This window comes from Xiphophorus hellerii, chromosome 16, assembly GCF_003331165.1.
Source record: "Xiphophorus hellerii strain 12219 chromosome 16, Xiphophorus_hellerii-4.1, whole genome shotgun sequence".
Lineage (NCBI taxonomy): Eukaryota > Metazoa > Chordata > Actinopteri > Cyprinodontiformes > Poeciliidae > Xiphophorus > Xiphophorus hellerii.
This window is the reverse complement of record NC_045687.1, coordinates 506,204-523,804: the sequence shown is the minus strand read 5'-3', so window position 1 is coordinate 523,804 and position 17,601 is coordinate 506,204. Positions and strand designations below refer to the sequence as shown.

General features: G+C 46.0%; 3 protein-coding genes across 7 annotated transcripts; 1 reads left to right on the top strand and 2 right to left on the bottom strand.

Moving 5' to 3' along the window:
* Positions 1-401: 401 nt before the first annotated feature.
* thoc6 (THO complex 6) lies at positions 402-3,883 on the top strand. Its single transcript, XM_032588625.1, has 13 exons — positions 402-548; positions 1,402-1,493; positions 1,574-1,638; positions 1,959-2,062; positions 2,322-2,359; positions 2,426-2,474; positions 2,544-2,615; positions 2,702-2,804; positions 2,881-2,930; positions 3,006-3,068; positions 3,143-3,253; positions 3,329-3,457; positions 3,539-3,883. The coding sequence occupies exons 1-13, from the start codon at positions 534-536 to the stop codon at positions 3,617-3,619; spliced, it is 972 nt and encodes a 323-aa protein (XP_032444516.1). The 5' UTR covers positions 402-533; the 3' UTR covers positions 3,620-3,883.
* Positions 3,884-4,274: 391 nt separating this feature from the next.
* On the bottom strand, positions 4,275-13,807 carry LOC116736244 (mediator of RNA polymerase II transcription subunit 15). Of its 5 annotated transcripts, XM_032588610.1 has the most exons (13): positions 13,162-13,796; positions 12,778-12,882; positions 12,263-12,376; positions 12,076-12,191; positions 11,875-12,005; positions 11,000-11,134; positions 10,354-10,417; positions 7,744-7,810; positions 6,146-6,321; positions 5,911-6,077; positions 4,758-4,856; positions 4,531-4,667; positions 4,275-4,492 (listed from the first exon to the last, which is right to left on the bottom strand). In XM_032588610.1, the coding sequence occupies exons 1-12, from the start codon at positions 13,471-13,473 to the stop codon at positions 4,531-4,533; spliced, it is 1,623 nt and encodes a 540-aa protein (XP_032444501.1). In that variant the 5' UTR covers positions 13,474-13,796; the 3' UTR covers positions 4,275-4,492. The 5 variants fall into 5 exon arrangements, 4 of the variants coding, with proteins under 4 accessions (XP_032444501.1, XP_032444503.1, XP_032444500.1 ...); XM_032588612.1 differs by having other exon boundaries at positions 4,275-4,667; positions 12,778-12,879; XM_032588609.1 differs by having other exon boundaries at positions 4,275-4,667; positions 13,162-13,795.
* On the bottom strand, positions 13,694-16,991 carry LOC116735407 (mediator of RNA polymerase II transcription subunit 15-like). The gene is made up of 7 exons (XM_032587287.1): positions 16,810-16,991; positions 14,754-14,847; positions 14,631-14,682; positions 14,527-14,550; positions 14,236-14,391; positions 13,884-14,100; positions 13,694-13,763 (listed from the first exon to the last, which is right to left on the bottom strand). Exons 1-7 carry the CDS (start codon positions 16,875-16,877, stop codon positions 13,694-13,696), a joined length of 681 nt encoding a protein of 226 aa, XP_032443178.1. The 5' UTR covers positions 16,878-16,991.
* Positions 16,992-17,601: the final 610 nt, after the last annotated feature.

The following is a 17,601-nucleotide window of genomic DNA, read 5'->3' as shown; positions in this document are numbered from 1 at the left end:
GAAAACACGTCAAGCTGGGGTTATAACAGTCAGTCATAATGAACACAACAAAAACTTGGAAATTAACACAAATGATGAGAAAACAACATAAACAAAGAAAAGAGAAAACTGAAAAAACTCAGAATAATCTAAAAAACACAAGAACAACAAACTGAGCTGCTGCAGGAAGCGCACATTTCAAACTCAGTCAATTTCAGGAAGTTCTCAACTTCTAAAGTCCAAACTGATGAGTTGACCCTTTGCATAAACACACACACACACACACACACACACACACACACACACACAAATACCAGTGCGCCTCAAAGATATGTAAAGTTCTGGTTCCACTTTGGGTTCTGAGTTTCTGAGCGCCCCCTGGCTGCTGCTGGACTACATGTCCCAGAATGTAGTGGCGTGTTGTGGCGCTGACGTCATATTCCAGCGTCCCGGTCGTGTTTTCCCTCCTGTGGCTCCGTTTGGGTTTCTGCTTGTTCCTGAGTTCTTTGTTTTTCCTGCAGTTTTTCCAGAACCAGGAGGATCCAGAGGCCAGGATGGGACCCGTAGAGGTGAACATTGTTTCAGTCAATATTCCTCCGTGTTTCCGTGGGATCTCTGGGAAGTTCAGGGACGGAAACGCTAAAACCCGCTGCGCTGTTTCTGTTCATCATATTTTAGAAGCAGCATTAAAACATTTTTAAATTCTTTCTTTAGCGAGCTGAGAAGCTAAAACATTAGTAGTAAAATGTTCTGTTAATTTTCTCCTTTTTCGGGCGCATAAGTTTTGTTCTTCACGAAGAAAAGTACTCAGTTTTAAATTAAGCAAAATTAAGATTTGTTTCCTTATTAATTAAAAGTGCAGATATCAAATGAAACATTAGAAAGAGTATCAGATTCGGTTCGGTGTAGCATTTAATTCGGGCTGACTCTGGATCAGTTTAGAGTTTGTTTTAAACAGGAAATGGTTTGAATTGTTGGGTCAGAGGTCACCAATCCCCAGGTCTTTGTTTCTGCAGGGCCTCGATTGGAGCCAGATGAAAACTGAGCATGCGCGCTTTAAGATGGGCCGTTAGTACTTTATTGCTCCCCCAGAGGGAAACTAAATGCTGTTTTACTCCCATCAGGTTCTTCAGAGCTGTTGTAGGTGATGACGGCTCTGAGCAGGAAGAATCTCCTGTAGCAGTCTGCGTTACAGCGAATATGTAGAAGTCTCTGACTGAAGACATTGGTTCTGGTTCTGAGGAGGTTCAGGGTTATCCAGAAAAGCTGTCTAAGATCTAAGACTCATAAATAAGTTTGTTTTTAATCATTTCCTGAAAGTTTTCACCTTAGCATCATTTTGAGGTTACCATGGTGACGTTTGATCCTCTCCAACTGGCTTTAACTAACGGCTCGTTGCCATGGCGCCTTCTCTGTCCTCAGCTCCTCCACATGTCGGTTTTCTCCCAAAGCTTTTCTCCCTGCGGCCGCTTCCTGGCGGCTGGGAACAACTACGGAGAGATCGCCCTGTTCAGGTGAGACGAAACAAACGCACCCACCTGCCTCACCTGTCCTCAGCGTGCAGCTCACACCTGTCACCACGCTGTGTTTTCAGCCTGGCTGCGGCTCTCAGTCCAGACGCCACGACGGCCAATCAGAAGCCTGTTCTGACGTTCACAGGTGAGACCTGCCAGCCTGAGCGGTGCGCTTGATTTATGAAAAATGAGTCAAATCTCACCTGTAAACTCACCTGAGTCAAGAGAAACACAGAAAATAGCTTTTAAAAGTAGAAAACCTGCAGATTATTGTTTCACGCAACAAAAATCTGTGATATTGGAGAGTTTTCATAGTATTATTAAAACAAGTCAACAGGTAAAAATCAACTTGGAAAATTTTAAAACAAGCAAAAAAAAAAGAAAAATATTGTTTTATAGCATAAACTAGAAGTTTGGTTCTGGTCCGGTTCTGGTGAGTCTCTGAGTCCCGCCTGTCCTCTGCAGCTCATGAAGGTCCCGTCTTCAGTCTGCTCTCCACCGACTCCGTCCTGCTGAGCGCAGGGAACGGCGAGGTCAGCGCCTGGAACTGGACCGAACTCATCAAGAAGGTACGGAAGGCTACGGAAAGCCATCAGAGCCAAAAGTCAGCATGTATTCAACCCATCAGTTCAACATGTCAGTGATGTGAAAGTGGTGAAACTCCCACAAGAATGAAACAACAGAGCAGAATGTGGTGCGTTCAATGACCGTGCGCGTTTCAGGTGGTTTTTAGGAAATGTTTGATTATGGCTGTTAACAGCTTGCCATAGTTTAATACATAGCAGCTGGAAGGTCAAGGGTTAAATGATGACCTTTGTGTCTCCTCAGAATGTGAAGCCGCTGTGGACGAAGAGGCCGAACTACAAGTGAGGACGAGCTTTCTACTTCCTGTCTGTCTTCTACTTCCTGTCTCATGTTTCTGTTGCCTTCAGGTCCAGTCTGGAGATTCCAGAGATCAACTCCATGGCCATCAACCCTCGAGTGAGAGCACACACTGACCTCTGACCTCTGACTGGCTGTAGCTTTTTGACGATGACTATGTGTTTCCAGGACAACAGCCTGGCAATCGGAGCGGGGGACAACAACGTCCACATCCTGGACCTGGAGCACGGCGCCTTCAAGGTGGGTGCATCTTCTTCTTCTTCTTCTTCCTCTTCTGCAGCTGATGTCTGGTCATGTGACAGACCTCTGACCTCTGATCCCTTTAGGCGACCCTGCAGGGTCACACGGACTACGTGCACTGCGTGTGCGTACGTGAGCGGGAGGCGGAGCTTCTGTCTGGCAGCGAGGATGGCGCCGTGCGGATGTGGGGTGAGCAGTGGGCGGCGGTGCCGTGTGGCCGTTCTGATGATGATGATGATGATGATGATGATGGTGTGTCGTTCAGACTGCAGGACGGGGCAGAGCGTTCACTGCATCGAGGTCCATAAGTACGAGGTGAGCTCTGTGCTTTGACCAGCTGACCTTTGACCTCTTCTTTCAGAGTTGCTGACCTTTGACCTCTCGTTTCAGAGCTGCGCCAGGCCTCAGCACGGGAAGTGGATCAGCTGCCTGACCACGGACTCTGATTGGATGGTAAGAGGTCATGTGATGAAGCTGCAGACCCAGACTTGATTTCATGTTACTGACCGGTTGCTATGGCGATGCAGCTGTGCGGCGGCGGCCCGTCTCTGTCCCTGTGGCATCTGCGCTCGCTGTCGCCGACCTCGGTGTTCCCGCTGAGCGGCTGCCAGCGCCGGGCTGCATTCCACCAGGACATGGTGAGGAGACGCACAGCGCCCCCGCAGGCCGGAGGCCACGCTGCAGCCTCACTGTGTGTGTGTGTGTGTGCACAGATCCTAGCTGTGGGCGATGGTGCCTTCGTCTCCCACTGCCTTCTGGGAGGAGAGGTCAAAGGTCAGATCCCGTGCACACCACCGAGCCTCAACACGCTGCAGCTGAACACAAAGAGCTCCGAGCACCGGGTGAGACCCTGAATGCACCACGGAGGGGGCGGGGCTAAGAGTGAGGGGCCTGGCCTGGTGACAGGTGTGTTGGTGTTCCAGGTGCTGACGGTCGGCGGCGGCAGCAGCAAGATTGACGTCTTCACCAACCTGTCCTACAGAGCCTTCTCCCTTAGCTTCTGACCAGAACCAGAACCAGGACAGGATCGGATGAGGAGTAGAACCAGGACGAACTCTAAATAAAATCCAGTCTTTGTTACATTTCACTGATTGTAACTTTCGTCACTTGCAGTCCGCTGTCACTCGTTAATGCATCCAGAACCTCCCCTGGGTCCTTCTGGGCCGGAACCAGAACGCTGATCCGTAAACAGGCCGTCGTCTTGTCGAATTTGCTCCTTTAGGAGATTTTAGGCAGGAAAATAAATTTTAATAAAAAATGAAAATGAATTTTTCTGAGCTCCGTATTTATGACACCATATTAGAACCAGACTAAGAAAAAAAAGGTGATTATAGAAAAGATGGATTGAAAAAATACTAAAAAGTTAAATAAATATGAGAAATGCGTTCAAACTTAATTTTAATGTCTGATATTGGTAAAGAACTAAATTTAGCTTCTCAAAACTAATCAGTTTCAAATGAGAGAAATGAATCTGATTAACTCAGACTTGCCCTGACTGATACCTTTAAACAACCTGAGCTGCTTGACCTCTGACCTCAGCTGAATGTTTACAGGATATTTATTCATATATTTTTGCTGATCTCATGTTTTTACATCCTGGCTCTTTAACGGAGGCGTGAAAACTTTAGAAAGAGACAAACCAGAGAAGTGACACTGCAGTTCATGATGAAATGGATTTTATTTATAAAAACAGCAGATAAATCTTTATTTGTTGCCGGGTTTCAAACATCTGACAGAAAAACTAAAGTGTGACGCATTCAGGGCTGGCGGCTGATTGGTCGCCAGGTAACCAGGTGAGCAGCAGTTCATTTAATCCGGTAAGGTTTGAACCGGACCTGAATGTAGTGCGATACTGCGGTGGCTGAGTGGGCGGGGCTACATACAGTAGGCGGGGCTTCAGACAGTGGGCGGGGCTTCAGGCGGCGGACAGGCAGGCCTGCCGGACGCTCTGGGCCCAGGTGTTGAGCAGCTCCGTCACCGAGTGTTTGTCAGGGAGCTGCAGCAGTTTGGACGTCATGTTCCTGTGGACCGTCTGCAGGAAGCCGTTGGCGCCTGAGACACAGGAGAGACATTTAGACGCTTCAGAGGCGCCGTAGATTAAATCCTGGAGAAATAAACCCATCAGGACGCCTGTTTCCTCACCGTACTGGTCTCCGTCGTTGGCCCAGTGCGGACTCTGATCCGGGTAGTCTGCAGGAACGCTGAGCTGCAGCGGAGGAACGCTGGGCAGGTTTTTATCGTCTGAGGGACAAAAAGAGCAACAAGGTGAGAAAACCAGAACTGGAGCTGATGGTCTTAGAAAACATAACGATTACAGCTAACGCATTAAAGATAGAAAATGATTAGATCTGATATCCTGCAGCATTTCTGGTGAAAGAATCAACAGGAAGCACTTCCTTATATGGGCGGTGACTTGGAGTTACAGCTGGTCACGTTGAAGCTAAAACCACTTCCTCTAAACTTTGAGAGAACATCTTCATTCCACTGAGCTCATGCGTAGCGTTAGCTTCAGTTGGTTATTTTAAAGAATCAAACTGCTGAGAGAACTAATGGATCGAATAACGTCTTGCTGCTAAAGCCTGGTTTAGAAATAGTCAGCTGATTTTTCAAAGCTCACACATGACAATACAAAATCAAATAACAGCTATAACAGGTTTATGCATAATATATCAGATGGGAAATCTCTCAAGATCAAACGATAGTTCAGAGTAAACAAACATGGCAGACGAGAAAAAAGCAGTGAAGATATTTTGTAGATTTTCTGGTGCGCCATGGCGGTTGTTTTCTGCTTGGCTAAACGTCACATTCACCAGGCTGCGTTGTCATTGGTCCTCTGGGACCCAATCAACATGCTGAATATCATCCGTTATTGATCGCAGCTGATGTGAGAGAACCAGATCAGTCTGAACTCACAGCAGGAAGATCGGTTCAGAGCTAGCACCATAACAGGAACGTCTTTCGGTCAGAAATGGGAATAAAGATCTTGCAGGCTAACCACGCTGCGGTTCTGCAGTTCAGCCTGATTTATGTGGAGGAATGTGAGGTTTGCTCCTTCGCTGAATCAAGCAGCTGCTGGTTATTGTGACACTGAGCACGGAGAGCTTTTATCTCCCCGGTTAACATGCTGGTTTGTTAGGTCTCCTCTTCAGGTAATTGTTCACTTCCTGAACTCAGATTTGAGCTGCAGACATTCAGTTTATCATTTAATTTTCCATTTCTCACACATGAATCTAATCAATAGCAGTAATTACTGGAGCTAAATCAGAGGATCCATCAGCCAATCACAGGGTCTCACCCAGCTTGCAGATGAGGTGCACGGTGCCGTTGTTGCTGCAGAATGCCGGGTCCAGGTTGACCAGGAACTTGACGTCGAGGCGCGCTACCTCCCCCTGCAGGATGTTGGGGATGGTCTGCCGCTCGTCTTCCTCGTGCTTCCTCTTCCTCCCGCAGACGTTGGGCCCCCTGGGGAGCAGAAAAGGGGGTCAGAAGGGGCGAGACGAAGCGGCATGGAACGGAGGGGCGGGGCCTACGTGATGGGTGGCTCGTGGATGGCGCTCATGGCGGGGGCGAAGGTCCGGTACAGGGAGTGGTTGAAGACCGGGGAGCGGATGTTGGCCATGACGGCGTCCAGCAGCGGCTGGCACAGATACTGCTGCTTGGTGGGAACCGGAGGGGGGGGCGGCGTCGGCTGAAACAGACGTGAATCCTGTCAGAACCGAGAACCGCCATTAAGACAGAACCTGAGAGGAGAAACTTTGCTTTAACGAACGCCTGGTTAGCAAACGCTGGAACTCAGAGGTTGTTTTATTTTGGGATCTTTATGATTCTTAACAATATTCAGTGAAGTTAGAGTCAATGTGTCTGGGAACAACATGGAGTTACTGGCTGGAGCAATGTTTCTAGAGGCCACTAGGGGGCACTGTGGGGCCTCCGAAGAGAGAATGAGAAAAAACATGCATGACTAAAATAAATTTAATAACATAAATCTTTTATTCTTACATTTTTATCAGAAGTTTTGTTTTTCAATCATTTTTTGTCAAAAACAAGTTGAAAAAATTTATTTAAATGTTATTTCTGATAATCTGCCAGTAAAAATCCTCTTTGCTCCCTAAGTTAGTGTAATGGCAAGAAATTAAAGTTTCTTAGAAAATCACCAAAGGAAAAAAACACAAGAACTGCCAGAATAAACTAAAATGTTATGTGATTAATAAAAAATATTAAATATTTTATTATAGTTAAAAGAAGGGATTGTGTTGAAAAGTCATAATATATTAAATGAAAATAAAATTTTCCGCCACAGGATCCCCTTATTTCAGCAGATCCTCATCATGTGGACGTGACAAAAAAAGATGCTAAAAAAGTCGCCTGCACTCGATTTTCACGTGCGCCACGGCGCAAGATGTTACGGCACCCTAACTTATTAACTCCTTTCACAATAAAAGCTCACATCCTGTTCATGTTTGATCTACTGCAAGTAGATCAAACTACTGCAAGTGGCTTCAAGTTTAGACTTTGTATTTATGCAGTTGCAAACAGAAATAACGTGTCGAAAATAATTGGGGACATTAAGCAACGCTGAAAAATTCTCTGTTTCCAGCGACTTCTCTCACTTCTGGGTGACAGAGGGTCACCTCTAGAACAAAACCAGCAAATATCAACCACATCTGATGTTTAATTTCAAAATAAAAGCCTTTTAAAATAAGACATTTTTATTTCTCTCCCTCTAAGTTGCCGTGCTTTTATTTTGAAATTAAACATCAGATCAGGTTGATATTTGATGGTTTTGCCGCTTTGCTTAATGTCCCCAATTATTTCCAATACATAATTTCTTTTTGCAACTGCATAAATACAAAGTCTAAACTTGAAGCTGCTGGAAATCTACTTGAGTAGATCAAACATGAACCGGATGTGAGCTTTTATTGTGAAAAGTGCTCATAAATTAGGTTGCCGTAACGTCTTGCGCCGTGGCGTACGTGAAAATCGAGTGCGGGCTTTTTACTGTCATTTTTGAAGAAACGCTAATTTATGAGCTTTAGCGCTGTCTAAAATAACAGTCGAATGGATGAAGTCAGGGCTTGAGCTCCAGCGAGGCGATAAAGGGTGAAGCAGAAAGTTGAGCTCTTCTTACCACGGCCATGTCGTTCTTCAGCTTCTCCAAAGCGATTTCGCATTTCTGCAGCGTCTTCAAAGGACACCTGCAGGTCAGAAGAACAAAGAAGCTGCAGGTGAACCAGAGTCTCTCAGCTCCTGTCTAACTCCAGACCGGCCATGGTGCTCATTCTGACCGCCTGGTTTAATTATGGCATCAAATAAAATTATGTACATTTTCAGTAAAAAAAAAAAATTCAGATTTTAAGTGCAACAGACAAATTAAACACCATCATTTCAATTTATTTTGGCCATTTTGTGCTGTTGTAGTTTGATTTTCCCAGGTGAGATCAAAACAGAACACCAAGGCGGTAAAGATGGCGGTGGTCGGACAGAGCTTTAATCTGCCTGGCTGCTCCAACCAGAGAGCTCTCGATCCAACCAGAGAGCTCCCGCTCCAACCAGAGAGCTCCCGCTCCAACCAGAGAGCTCCCGCTCCAACCAGAGAGCTCCCGCTCCAACCAGAGAGCTCCCGCTCCAACCAGAGAGCTCTCGATCCAACCAGAGAGCTCCCGCTCCAACCAGAGAGCTCCCGCTCCAACCAGAGAGCTCCCGCTCCAACCAGAGAGCTCCCGCTCCAACCAGAGAGCTCCCGCTCCAACCAGAGAGCTCCCGATCCAACCAGAGAGCTCCCGCTCCAACCAGAGAGCTCCCGCTCCAACCAGAGCTCCCGCTCCAACCAGAGAGCTCCCGATCCAACCAGAGAGCTCCCGCTCCAACCAGAGAGCTCCCGCTCCAACCAGAGAGCTCCCGCTCCAACCAGAGAGCTCCCGCTCCAACCAGAGAGCTCCCGATCCAACCAGAGAGCTCCCGCTCCAACCAGAGAGCTCCCGCTCCAACCAGAGCTCCCGCTCCAACCAGAGAGCTCCCGATCCAACCAGAGAGCTCCCGCTCCAACCAGAGAGCTCCCGCTCCAACCAGAGCTCCCGCTCCAACCAGAGAGCTCCCGCTCCAACCAGAGCTCCCGCTCCAACCAGAGAGCTCCCGCTCCAACCAGAGCTCCCGCTCCAACCAGAGAGCTCCCGATCCAACCAGAGAGCTCCCGCTCCAACCAGAGAGCTCCCGCTCCAACCAGAGAGCTCCCGATCCGGCGTGCCGTGGTGGCGTAGGGAATAGCGCGACACATGCAGTAGCAATTTTACATGCATTGTTTGGAGGCCTTGAGACCTCGACGCGGCTGTCGCCGGTTCGACTCCCGGACCCAGCGATGTTTGCCGCATGTCTTCTCCCCTCTCCTTCCCCCTTCCTGTCAGCCTACTTTCATATAAGGGACACTAGAGTCCACAAAAGACACCCTGGAGGGGTACAACAAAAAAAAAAAGAGAGCTCCCGCTCCAACAGTCTGTTCACATCAGCTCTCATAAATTGGCGTTTCAAAACTGGAAGCCAATTTATATTGAAGGCTATAAATTGCTCCCCTCCCACACCTTTTTATTTCCTTTTACGTTCCAGTTCACACTCCATGCCAGTAGGTGGCGGACATGCTCCTTTAGTTTTACATTCGGCAGTAATAATAAGCAGCAGCGTCAGACTACGGCACAAAACATCTGGTATTTAAATCATAAAGAAAAAAAGCAGGAAAGTAAGCAGTTGTGTGCAAAGTATTTTCTATAACGAGTCAAACATATTGACTGCCGAATAGAGTTAGCATAATGGCGCTAAGCTAAGCAGGCTAATCATCGACACAGTAAATAATTTACTTTAGGGTAGAAATACCCTTTATTTGCCCCTCTGTGGTAAACTTCATTTATATCAACAGGGAACTAACCAATGGAAGCACACACCTGCTCCTTATCTTCAGGACCTTTTAAAAGTTCAGTCTGTGTCCAGAATCCTACGATCAAATCATTACAGTTCCTCGGACTCGACTTAAGAGGAAAGCAGATCGGGCTTTTTCTGTTGTTGCTCCTATTCTATGGAGCAATTTACCTTTCCAAATTAGATCTGCCCACTGCCTGGATCATTTTAAATCGCTTCACAAAAACATTTGTATTTTTTGGCATTTATTTGAAGTAGTGTTTTGATACTCTGTTTGATAACAATTTGTGTTATTGTCGTTCTTGAACAGACCTTTGGTGCAGTTTTACACCTGTTTTTAAAGTGCTATATAAATAAACTTGACATTAACACAGTAAAGATAAGCAGCTGTAATAAAATAAATATAATTGCACAACAGACACTAGCTTCCATAAGGTATACTAGAATAGAAATATCCTTTATTGTCCCAAAGAGGGAAGATGCAAACTTATAAGAAAACAATACTGAACAGTTATTAACATAACTTAACATGAACACTTTAACCATCTTGCTTACCACTTTACTAAACAGAGAGATGATATTTTTAAATGACATATTTTCATAAATAATAGCTGAATTCTTCCCTGGGTTTGTCCTAATTAAGGAGACTACAGTTTTTTTTTCATATCGTATTTATTCATAGTTTTTCTTAATGAGAAAGAAAATTGTGCCATGGTATAAAATATTTTTCTTAGCATCGGTATTGAGTTTAAGTTTCAGCAGCGAGAAGCCTGAGTACACTGAGGTCAAAATGGCCGTTCTGGTGTCAAAGTTCTGCAGACGGTACCAGTACCTGATGGTTGGATCAGTCAGGATGTTCAGCAGACTCTTCATCTTGCTCAGGTCCTTCTTCCTGTCTGGCAGCACAACAACACAAACATCAACTTCCTGTCTTCGTACAATTTTACGCAATAAATACTCATCACTAAAAGTGGACCCAAACCAGTCCTTCTCAGCGTCCCGGTTCAGAAATTTACTTTTAAAATATTAAAAATGTAGAAACCTCAAATTATGAGACTGATTTTAACATTCGTCTTCAGGAGATTTTAATATTTTCTTTTATTAAGATTTTTAAAATGTTTGAGGAAGTTTATTTGCTTTCAGATTTAAAAAAAAATTTTTTATGAGATCTTTATGAGATATTTTTATATGATCCATTTCCATGGAAACCAGGTTTTAATACATAAATAAAAAACCATCAAAAATTATAATTACAATAAAAAGATTTTGCAAAGACAATAAATATTTTATTAAGATATAAACAGAACAAGTAAATAAATCAAATAAAGGAATTGAAGATTAAAGAATAATATTGCAATTTAATAAAAAACATTTCATGTCAGAAATATTATTGCTTGATTTCTCTGCAGCCTTGCTGATGGTTTTTCTCTGAGGGGAACTAATCATCTGCAAAGAGAGGTCAAAGGTCAGCCGCTCACCTTCGTTCTTGTCGATCTTGTTGATCATCCGGCGAAGCGGCTCGATGTATTTGGACAGCTGCTTGAGCTTCTCCATGTACTGCTGCTCCTCCAGAGACGTGGCTCCAGCCGGACTCATGGCCGACCCGGGGTTACCTGAGCGCAGGTGGGAAGGGGGAGGAGACAGCTGGAGTCACATGACACAGAACCGACTGACGGTTGTGGTTTCACTTTCACTAAACCATGCAACGGTTCTGTGTTTATTGGGCCTCAAGTCCTGTTCTGTGGATTGGAGGTTGTTGGCCTCAGTGGCGCCTCCTACAGGTTTATCACACTCCCACTAACTGGTTCTGGACTGGTTGAGAACCTGTTCAGAACCAGTGGTTATGTGAATAAACACCAACTGAAAGTCTGAAAATGGATTAGGATGTTCAGTCAGAATAGATCCATATTTTGAACCTGTAGTACCAAGCAGGGCCACAGGGGGCGCTGCAGACCTGTCACTGTCAGTCTTATTCACCTACACACAGAATGGAATCGTCAGCCATATTGTGAGAGGCAAGTTAATCTCAGAAAATAAAGCCACTCCGCTTGAAACCTGGTTACAACTAACCTATTAAATTTAATAGAGTTTTTTACATTAAAGTGTTTTTAGTTGTGGATGTGAGAAATGAGGCTCACCTTAAGAGCCTTTTCTGTTAAATATATTTAAGGAAAAAAAGATATAATTATTATTTTTTTACCATCTAATCTAATAGAGCAGAGGCTTGTGCTGACACAACATCAGCAATCTCTGGCTCCAGTCTGGAGGAAGAAAGCCACTCACAACATGGCCGCCGTCGCTGTTTAATCCCAGCTCCTCTGGCGTTGCATTCCACCCGCTGTATGATTGTTACCTGGCGTGTTGAGGGGCCCGGGCGAGGCCACCCCGTGGTTCTGCTGAGGGGTTCTGGCGGTGACCGGGCTCGGCGACGGCTGAGGGGAGGGGCTGGGTTGGAAGCCGCCTGGAGACGGCGTGGGGCCGGAGCTGCAGGCAGGAAGCAGGAAGTGGTTAACAGGCAGAGAGAGGGGGCGTGGCCTCCGGGCTGCCGTCTTACCTGGCCGAGTTGGGCTGGGAGGAGGGGGGCTGCGGGGATGGCTGGGGGGGGGGCAGCATCTGTGGGGTGGGCACCTGCACAGGTGAGGGTGATGACATCATGGGATGCTGCTGCACCTGAGGAGAGCGAGAAGGACGGCTCAGCCTGCGCTCCTGTTACCTGGGTGACTCAGAGCAGAAGAACACACCTGTGGGGTCATCATCGGACCTCCGACCCCGGCCGTGCTGTTTGCAGGAGGGATGGCGGCGTTCAGAGGAGGTCGAGGGGGGCGGGGCAGATTCTGCATCGGGGGCCGGACCATCTGCAGAGGTTAGCATAACGTTAGCAATGTCGCTACGCTATCATAGCAATAAACTTTTGTAACAATAAAAGTGACAATATTCATTTCTTCTTTAAGTAACAGTGTGACTTTGTGTCACAGCAATTACAGCCCCACTAACACAAAAACATTCCCCCCAAAACGTTCTTCTTCAGGACTCCGGTCACATGAAGCGGTGCGTGATTTGTGTCACTGAGCTGTAACTGTATTTTTTAATTTACTGATAATTTCACTGAACAACCAGGAGAAAAACGTAAAACTTTCAACTTGTTTGGAATTTATCATGACAACATCGAATCAAAGTTCTTATTTATCTTGATAAAAGGCCTCCCCTATCGTTAGCATGACGTTAGCATGGGGAGGCCAGCCTCGAGGTTTCTCACCTGTCCAGGCGCGGCGGCGGCAGCGGCGGCGGCCGCAGCGGCGTTAAGCTGCGCCTGTGCTGCAGCCTGCTGGGCCTGCTGCAGCGGCAGCGTGGCGCGAACCTGCTGCAGAAAGAGCAGAGCATGCGAAGGTTAGGGTGGGGAGCTGGATCCCCACCGCCTTGAAAGCTAACTATCTTAGCATCAACGTTTGAGCCGCTTTCATTTTAAAGATGTTAATAAACTTCTGATGACCCCTGGAAACTTTTTTACTAATATCTCTAAAATGAAAGGGACACAAACCAAAATTTAACACTGATTTAGTTAGATGTGCAGGTGGAGGGGTGGGTCCAGCTTCAGTCCGGTGCAGTTCTGCTGCGCTGTGTTGGGCCAGTCCAAACCCACCTGGAAGGCCTGCATCTTGAGCTGCTGCTGCTGCTGCTGCTGCTGCTGGCTCAGCGAGCTGATGGGGATGGACTGCGCCGGCATCTGACCCGGCAGAGACTGGGGGACAAGTCCGGGCTGGGAGTGAGGAGGCATCTGACCCGACTGGACCTGGACCTGCTGCTGCTGCACCATCTGCTGGATGGACTGGGCCTGTGCCTGGTGCTGCTGCTGCATCTGTAGTTGCTGCTGCAGTTGCTGCATCCGCGTCTGATGCATCTGCAGAGACAGGAAATGAGAGTTGGAGGACAGGAAGGAGCTGCTGACAAACATCACTGGAACCGTCAGCAGCAGAAACCGAGTGAAACATTTTACATTGCAAGAACCAGTTTCCACCAGCAGATGGCAGAGTTGTAGATTGAGGGTGAAATTAACTCAAACAGCTTCGTTCATTCATTAATATCACTAAACGTAAAGCAGACCAGAGTTTTATTAAAGCGGAGCGGAGTCGGACTGAACAGAATTTTTGTGAATGCAGCCTAAGAGTGTTTGTCTAATTGGGCGCCACCATGTTGGAATGTGTTAATAACTGGAATGCTGCTCCATTGGTGAGACTCGGAGCTCTGAGGTAAATGGAATGCGGCCTGAATGCATCTGGACTCAGTTTTGATACTGGTTCTGCTGGGTCAGTTTGTGGACAGACCTGGTTCTGCTGCTGCTGGTTCTGGGCGTGCTGCTGTTGCTGCAGCTGCTGGTTCTGGGCATGCTGCTGCAGAGCGCGGAGCTGCTGCTGCTGCTGCTGGAACTGCTGCTGCTGCTGCTGCTGCTGCTGCAGCGCGGCGTTCTGCTGCGCCTGCTGCTGCTGCTGCTGCGCCTGCTGGAACTGCTGGAACTGCATGGACTGCTGCTGCTGCTGCTGCTGCACCATCTGCTGCACTGACATCTGGCCCGGGGTGCCCACTGCAGAGACACAGGGAGGGCAGGAATGACCCGGTTCTGGAGCCGGAGCCAGCCTGGAGTCGGCTCAACATGCCGAAGCAGGAAGAGAGAGAGATAGAGCGGCACACTCGGCGCAGCAGCAGGAAACACACTCACTGGCTTGTGGGTTTCCCTGCACCCCGGCCATGGCATGCTGGCCTAGCTGCATCTGCCCCATGGCCCCCATGCCCCCCACTGCGGCGCCTGGGGGCCGGGGCCCCATGCCCATGCCCCCGCCTACCCCCGTCAGGTTAGTCAGGGCATTCATGGGATCTAGCAGAGGGCAAACAACAGACAACATTACGCAGCTCCGACATGCTCAGCAGAACCCCCATGAACCCGGTAGAGCTGGGTCCGGCCGGAGCCGAACCCCACCCAGAACCCAGCAGGGAGCAGAGCTCCACTCACCGGCTCCTCCCAGCGCCTTCTTATCTGCAACACAAAGCCCAGCGGCGGTTAGCCTCACCCAAACACAACTGGCAACCGGAGAGACAGGAAGCTGCAGAACTCACGGATGTCCCTGAAGTGGATGATGAGCCGGGCCACCAGGGACAGGTACTCCTCCTGAAACACACACACTGCTGTTAGCGTCGGCTGCTAACCCGTTTCCCATCAGCCACCGGGGCACAACTCACTCTGGTCTTGGCTTTGATGAAGACGTGGTTCTCCATGTCCGTCCCAGACTTGTGTGTCGTGTTTCCAGAACCGGCCTTCCTCATGGCGTCTTCACTGAGGAAGACCAACACAAACCACTCAGCAGACTAAACATTCATTTTAACTGTCCAAAATATACAAAAAATAATCTCAGCAAAAACAACAGAGGAGCATTTCTCATTCATCATATCTCAAACATGCAACTTCTTCAGACGCTTTTATTTATTTCACTTTTCTTGTGTGTCTCAGTGAGACACTATTTATAAAGAGACAGATTTATAAAGCAGAGAGCTTTATAAATCTTTGTCTCTAAATAGTTTCAGTGTTTTCAGCCTCAATTATCAGAATTTAACCTAAATTATATTAATCATAAATCCAACAGCTCAGCCAACCTCCATGGTTTTAAGTTTTTTTCATTTTATTTATGCTTCAGCTGTGGTTATGTTTAAAAAGTTCATGTTTATTTTTCATGCTGCACGTTTTTCTAATTACTGTTAAACTGAACAAGTCAATCCATTTAAAATGTGCATTAATACGCCTCCTCTTTTTGGTCCTGGTGTTAAAATCCCTTCAAAATAAAAGGTTTTAATGATTTTAACTACTATAGGCCCATTTGAGAAGAAAAATGTAAGTCTGCTGTTTAAGTTACATAAAACCTTTTTATTCTTTGCATCTTTCCTTCTAAATTATCTTTGCAGCAGTGACGTGCGGTCAGGGGAGGCAGAGCCTCACCTGTCATCATGGGAAAATAATTTATAATGATAAAATAATTTTTATTGCTATTTTCACCTTGTGGTTTGTACTGTAAAGTATTTATTTTTCATTTAGCTTAACCAATTCTGATTATTTTTTCTTCAAAATCGTTGAATTTTCGCATTTTCTCATTCAAATGCCCAGAAACGAAGCTGGTGAGGCAGCAGCAGCTGAGCCTCACCTGGATTGATCCCAGACATTGTGACGATATTTGCCGCATGTCTTCCCCCCTCTCCTTCCCCCTTTCCTGTCAGCCTACTTTCATATAAGGGACACTAGAGCCCACAAAAGAAAGAAAGAAAGAAAGGAAAAAAAGATTAAGTCAGAGCCTCACCAGCTATGAACCTCACCGCACGTCACTGCCTTGCAGTCATGCGTAAATAGCGTTAGATACAAAGAATTCAGCAAGCATGAAAAGCCAAAAGTGCCATAGTTTAATAAATTAAAAAGTTAAAATACATCTGACCATTTAATTAAAACTTAATGTGGATGCATCAAATTAATTAATTAATCCCAAATAAAAAAATAATTTCCAAAAAATGAATAAATGGCTAACTTAAAAAAACACAGAAAATGTTGTTTATTTCTGCCTCCTACCTAGTGAAAGCATAAAACACGAGGCTCTAAGCCTCGTGTTTTATTTATTGAGCTCCTCAGTCACTCCTACAGCACACCTCACTGCTGTCTCACTCTCATACCTGTCCTGCACCAACATAACAGACTTCACTACCACTCCACAGCTCCTCACTGCATCCTGTCTTATTGTTTTTCTACAGACACAGTGCAGCTCTCTTTACACTTCTCCCTAAGCACAATTTAAAGTAGTATACATGTCTTCATTAATCTGAATTAAATATGAAATCATCAGTCCAACAATGTCCCGCTGACTCCAATAGTTACTTTTGGTTTTATTTAGAAAAAGAGAAATTAAAAATGTTGCTTCTTTAACAGGCATCTCTATAGGATTTATATAAAACAATTGTGTTGTGGAATAAAAACTTATTGTTTATAATACTGACTAGCTTCAGCAGCTAATGATGCCAACAACAAAATCTGGTCAGAAAAAGACAAAAACAATGGATTTTAGACGTTTTATTTGTGCCGAATTAAACATCGGTTTCATACCCATAAGACCACCTGAAATGCAGTAGAAGTTTAGCACCTGACGGATTTTTATCCTCAGTTTTTCCTAAATTGGCAGTTTTTACAAAATGTTAGCAGTTAGCTAAACCAAAAGCTAGCCTAGCTGAACGCAAAACCGTGAAAAAGAAGCAACTTCCTCACATCTGAGCCACGACTTTCTGTCGGAACTGAGGGCTCCTCCAGTCGCTGTCGGCTCCAGGAACCTCCATGGCAGTATTGATCCAAAATTGACTTAATTTCTCTCGGTTCCGACTGTTTTCTCCTTCCTTCTTCCGCTGCAGAGATAATGGCGGCTGTTCGACGGATGTCAGCGCTGATGAACGCTTCCGCCTCCCACTGGTCAGATTTAGATACTACATGGCACCAAAACAACAACACAACACAATGGCATTGTGTCATTTCTTCCCATTGCATTTAGAGCCTCACAGAATATTTTATACGCATTTTAAATAGACAAATTGTATCTGTTTTTAGGTGTTAAAATAAAGAAAAGTCTAAAAACTTTGCAAATACTTTGCAGGATATTAACGTATGTGAAATACTTTTTCTTTCAAGCAAAGACAAGGGCAAAAATTGATAGAAAATAAGATTTCTGACTTTAACCTAAGAATATTTTTTCCAGTGGCTCTATTTGTCTTAATGTAATTTCATTCTGGAAGCTCAGAGCAAATTTAAAAACAACAGAAATTATGCTAAAACCCACGTTTCTTATAAACCAGTGAAAGCTCTCCAAAGGGTTGTGAATACAGCCCAAAAAATCACTGGCTGCCCTTTCCCCTCACTGGAGGACCTGCACAGCGACCGCTGTCTAAGAAAAGCACAACACATCACAAAGGACACTTCTCACCCCGGACCTTCTCTGTTCACACTGCTGCCTTCAGGCAGAAGATACAGAGCAACCAGAACCAGAACCAACCGTCTCAGAGACAGTTT

Excerpts from the sequence above, each read along its gene's own strand:
- thoc6 (XM_032588625.1), top strand. Across the intron at positions 2,063-2,321 it reads GGACCGAACTCATCAAGAAG|AATGTGAAGCCGCTGTGGAC; the intron begins GTACGGAAGGCT and ends GTGTCTCCTCAG. Across the intron at positions 3,069-3,142 it reads CCACGGACTCTGATTGGATG|CTGTGCGGCGGCGGCCCGTC; the intron begins GTAAGAGGTCAT and ends ATGGCGATGCAG.
- LOC116736244 (XM_032588610.1), bottom strand. The coding sequence starts at position 13,473 with ATGTTTGTCAGCAGCTCCTTCCTGTCCTCCAACTCTCATTTCCTGTCT. Across the intron at positions 12,192-12,262 it reads GTCCGATGATGACCCCACAG|GTGCAGCAGCATCCCATGAT; the intron begins GTGTGTTCTTCT and ends CGCTCTCCTCAG. Across the intron at positions 11,135-11,874 it reads CGGGCCCCTCAACACGCCAG|GTAACCCCGGGTCGGCCATG; the intron begins GTAACAATCATA and ends ACCTGCGCTCAG.
- LOC116735407 (XM_032587287.1), bottom strand. The coding sequence starts at position 16,877 with ATGGAGGTTCCTGGAGCCGACAGCGACTGGAGGAGCCCTCAGTTCCGA. Across the intron at positions 14,551-14,630 it reads CATCCACTTCAGGGACATCC|ATAAGAAGGCGCTGGGAGGA; the intron begins GTGAGTTCTGCA and ends TTTGTGTTGCAG. Across the intron at positions 14,101-14,235 it reads GCAGGGAAACCCACAAGCCA|TGGGCACCCCGGGCCAGATG; the intron begins GTGAGTGTGTTT and ends GTGTCTCTGCAG.